The sequence below is a fragment of the Empidonax traillii genome, unplaced genomic scaffold (genome assembly GCF_003031625.1).
Source record: "Empidonax traillii isolate 1590-97213 ecotype Southwest subspecies unplaced genomic scaffold, ASM303162v1 scaffold235:size1242204, whole genome shotgun sequence".
NCBI classification, from domain to species: domain Eukaryota; kingdom Metazoa; phylum Chordata; class Aves; order Passeriformes; family Tyrannidae; genus Empidonax; species Empidonax traillii.
Genome location: NW_020955428.1, coordinates 1227423 through 1232252, shown reverse-complemented (window position 1 = coordinate 1232252; position 4830 = coordinate 1227423). Strand labels below are relative to the sequence as shown.

Sequence of the window (4830 nt, the reverse complement as noted above, 5' to 3'; positions counted from 1 at the left end):
TTTCTTTTCCCTTCCTTTTTCCCTCGTGTTACGTTAATACACACATACTTAATAAAGGGCTGTTATTTTTTTTTCTTTTTTTTCCCTTTTCCATAATTTGTTTTCCTTCAATCGGAGCCTCTTAATTTCGAATCTATAATTGCTAGAAAAGAAGGTTTGGGTCTTTTTCTCCTAATCCATCCTCAGCAAAAGACCCTTGTCTCAATTAAACTGAGACAACAACCCACTCTGGTTTTCTCCTTTCTGTAACATCATTGACTCATATTAATATTTAAATCTGAAATGTGAGATAATAGTGATTCTGTACCAGTTGGAAATGTCTAGTGGAAGGTCTTTATCAAAGAAATAAGATCTAGTTGTTCTATACCTAATTTCTAAAGAAACAGCTTTTCTGATTATCTGTACATCTGTGATCACCATAGCATGTTAAGATTAACTTTCAGGATTCCTAGTTTCAGCTGGGATAGAGTTAGTTTTGTTCCTAGTAGCTGGTACAGTGCTGCGTGCTTGGGTTCAGTGTGAGAATAATGTTTGTAACACAGTAATGTGTTGCTTGTTGCTGAGTAACGCTTACCCCACATCAAGGACCTTCCAGTCCTTGCTCTTCTAGTGAGGAGATGCAAAAGACACCAGGAGGGAGCTCAGCCAGGACAGTTGACCTGTCTGAATTGGCCAAAGGGATATTCCATAGCATAGAACGTCATGCTCCGTTTATAAACTGGTGAGAGTTGGCTGGGAACCACTAGTCACCACTTGGAGATGGGCTGGGTATCAGTCAGTAGGTAGCGAACAGTTGTGCATCACTTGTGTTTCTTGGGTTTTGCTAATCTCTTTTTCTTTTTCATTGCTATTACTATTACTGTTGTTATTATTTTACATTGTTTTACTTTATTTCAGTTTTCTGTAGAGCAGTGCTCATTGTTTACTACTACTGCTAGCTGAGTTAGGTGCAGTCATGACATGTTTAAATGACATTTTGCTTTGCTTGCTTTCATCCGTTAGCTAAATACGTTGCAGCAAAATTTACTGAGATGTTGTCCCAATTTGATTGATAATGAGCGTCTTGAATTATTTGGTGTATGCAGATGAGCTGGAGGAAGATGAGGAAGAATCTGACATGGAGCTAGAGCGACAAAATATTGAAGAGCTTTATGACTTTGTAAGACACACCCATCAGCAGGATATCCAGTTACTTAGAAAGGATGTGCAGCATCCTGCATTAATTCCCATTCTGAGGCCGTACCAAAGTGAGGCTGTGAATTGGATGCTTCACCGAGAGAACTACACAAACACCCCAAGCAGTGGCAAGTATATGGATCTGGAAAACTTGCATAATTGAAGAAAGCGTAATTGTATTGTCAGCAGTAATGTTTCCTTGCTGTTTGATTAGAAGTTTTGTTAATTATTTCTTTGCTAATTCGGTAGAAGTTGTTTGGTTAGTACATTAAATGATAAGCTATGTCTTGCTGAACAGCAGTGGATGTACCTTGTTGGTCATGAAGCTCCATGGAGGTAGACTTCACCTTTTTGTCTCTAAATGTCACAATAAGGCTGAGCAATTCTAAGCAGTGTGCTGTTTATAAAGAAACCTCACAATAGTAACATGAACACTTTCTTTGTAGAAAATGCACTGCACTTCTTATGGCGGGAGGTGATTACTCTGGATGGAGTAAAAATCTACTATAATCCATTTACTGGCTGGTATGTTTTTATAGTTACTCTTTCTGAGAATGCCTCATGGTTATACTTTATGAAATCCTCATTGGTAGCTTTATCCTGAAGAATATAGGATAATCCACATCTCCTGTTTCAGTTAGCAACTAAAGAATTAGAACAGTAATATCTTTATTTTAAAAAAAGGATAAACTGGAATATATAGTGCACAGATAAATTTGTAAATCTCAAGTTGAAGATGTAATTCTTAAAGTTTTTGTTTGTTTTTTAATTTCAATAAATTTGTGGTTTAATATTAGCATCAGACCATTGGAGACTTTGACCTTCTTATCCAGTGTGTTTAAAGTCTGAAGGAAGGGGGCAGTATAATGCTTTTTATTAAGGCTAGGTATTGCATTAATAAACCTGTTTCTTTTTTCCCATTAATTTGGTTGGAATAGAACCTTTTGATTGCTAGTTTGCATTCTATTTTTCCTTGTATAACTTTCAGATCTGTGACATCTGAATGTAAAAATATTTCAATTTTTAGAGACATGTTATGATATGCTAAGGTTAGCAGGGTAAGGCCTATTAGGAGTTGAAAATTTCTAAAATTCCTGGTGTACATAATTGTCTTGATCAGATTTATACACTCAAAAAGCTTTCTAACACTTCTTAATCTCATCTAAACTAACCAAAGATAATGCCCCACCATACAAACTTTGCCTTGCTAAAGCTGTGCTGCACGTTTCTGAACATTTGCTTTTGTCACACCATTTTGTAGTTACTGACTTTCATTTGGGAATGCACTTGAATTTTAGTATTATCCGTGAATACCCAACTGCTGGACCCCAGTGGCCTGGAGGTATTTTGGCAGATGAGATGGGCCTTGGAAAAACAGTAGAAGTGTTGGCTCTTATTCTGAATCATACTGGACCAGACATTAAACAAGATGATCTGACATTACCTGAGGTAAGGAAACAAGGATGATAGTTATTACGAAGAAAATGCTTTTCAGAATTAATGCAAATGCACTTCTCTTGAGTTTATTGCTTTCTGGTTTTGTAGCACTCTGTATTTAAAGCTGTATTGCAGGGACATTTTTTCCTTTGTAGGACATGATACTTGGTGGCATAAATCGTGGAATAGTTTGCATGAGAAGCAGTTGATAGTTTGCCATTGTTCAAGGGTGTTATCAGGCAGCTGCACAGCTTATATCATTTACATAGGCTTCAGGAGTGTATAAGTATGTTAGTTTGCTATGTTGGATGTCATTCTCTGCTTCACTTCTTTGTATTGATGAGTGTCAAACATCCATTAGACATATGTTCTATGCTAAAATAGGGACAATTTACACTCAGTAAATAAAGATTTTTGCTCTCCCTCTATTTCATACAATAAGTGGGCTTATTTAGCAACATTTTTACATCTTTTCACTTTCTTCATCATTCATACTGTAAAAACTTAGCACATTCACTAAAACCAAAAATTCTTTCTGAAGGAAGAGAACCATTGTTAAGTAACCTCTTACCACTTCATGGGTTCCATATCTGTGAATTCATGGCAGCATGTTTCATTTTACATCTATTCATAATGGTCTCCTGCCTGCTTGTAATTTTGTCAGTTAAAAGGACTCAATTCTCTGAGAGAAAAGGATGAATCTTAAATGTATGAGAGAGTCAGAACTGAGGAGTGTGAAGAGGGGAGTGTAAGCACTAAAGCACGTGGACATCGACTGATGACAGTAGCTAGAGGCTATAACTTTTGGAGAGCTGGAGTTAGTGGAACTGTTTCGTGATACAAGTAGTTGGGACAGACAGCTAATATTTTGGGACCTTTATAAGCAGAATTGTATGACATTGCCTGTGGTTGAAAGGTAGTATTCCATTCATCCAGAAGGCCCCTTGTTATTTGTATTTTTGTTGTCTTCAAATATAAAATGCCTTTGTATGATGTCCTGAAAAAAAACCAAACAAAAATAAAACCAGAAGTGGTTTATTCCACCAGAGACTTTTTGGATGACTCCTGGGTTGTGAAAGCCAATGTCAGAGTTACTTCCAATTATTTCAACTCTCTGCAGGATTCAAACAATATCTGGAATTTCATTTCAGTTACTATTTAAGAACCCTACAGAGCAGCCAATTGGATAGGACAGAGTGAAGTGTCAATGGATACAGCTATGAAACACTTAATAATAGAAATATCAGCACTGTGGTTTTTTTCCAGCTTTGAGATTCTTTTTTTATATGCCAGTTTTTGAGTATATGTTTCCTTGGATTGACTCACTATTCCTGAGTCACTAATAATAGAGTAAAATTGGGAGGGGCAATCCCTAAAAGGAAAAACTTACTCTTTATACAACTAACTACGGTTTTCCTCTGTATTGGTTACCTCCTTTTTTTGTTTCTTGATGTACAGTAAATATATATTTTCCTCCCCCATCAGTAACCTAGTTCACTTACAGCTATACATTCCTGCAAATTAATTCTGAAGCAGTGAAGGACCCCAAAAGGCCTGCAAGGCTTCTCATTCTGTTCTCAGTGTAGGTGCTGAACCCCATCTGCCAAGAAACTGAATGGAATGAGGTGTCATTCTGTACATTAAAAATGAGCTATCTGAGCAAATAAGTGAGATCAGAACATATATCTGTAGCAGCTTATGCTTATTTTCAAATGTGAAAACATTAGTGAAGGTCAGAGTGGCTGTGAAGAGACATGAGCTAATAACTATTTAATGTTCCTCTGCATTAGGGTAAGCTTGTGAACTTCTTTGTTCCACCTCAACCTTTAGAAGGAAATAAAAAGAAAAAACCAAAGGAAATGGAGCCTAAATTGAAGGAAAAAATACAATATCCCAGTAAGTATTTCTGATGACTTGTAAAATACGTTTTGCTTTTGGCATTAAGTCTTATATTGGCCACTGGCTATGAGTTCAAGGTTAGTCTTCCCTTCTTCAGAATGAAATTATTCTTTTGCTGGGCACTGTCATATGGGATTGCATGCTACAAACAAGTAATCCACAGTTAAAAGTAAAGTTAACAACTCAGAACTCTGAGCTACAGAGCTACATATAACTAAAGGTCTTTGTAAAAGAGTTCATGCATTTAACTGAAATACACTATCTTTTTTACGCCTCAATGAGAAAATTGAGTGACTTATTTCTATTGCTGTCAAATAT

General features: G+C 36.4%; 1 protein-coding gene across 2 annotated transcripts in view; it reads left to right on the top strand.

The window, feature by feature from the left end:
* Nucleotides 1–1071: 1071 nt before the first annotated feature.
* The window catches only part of SHPRH (SNF2 histone linker PHD RING helicase), a 42497-nt gene continuing 38738 nt past the window's right edge, over nt 1072–4830 (top strand). For both annotated transcript variants that reach the window (XM_027888187.1, XM_027888186.1), the window contains exons 1-4: nt 1072–1304; nt 1623–1701; nt 2475–2625; nt 4404–4509. In XM_027888187.1, the coding sequence (XP_027743988.1) occupies nt 1118–1304; nt 1623–1701; nt 2475–2625; nt 4404–4509 (523 nt within the window). In that variant the 5' untranslated portion in view covers nt 1072–1117. The remainder of the gene's footprint in view (nt 1305–1622; nt 1702–2474; nt 2626–4403; nt 4510–4830) is intronic.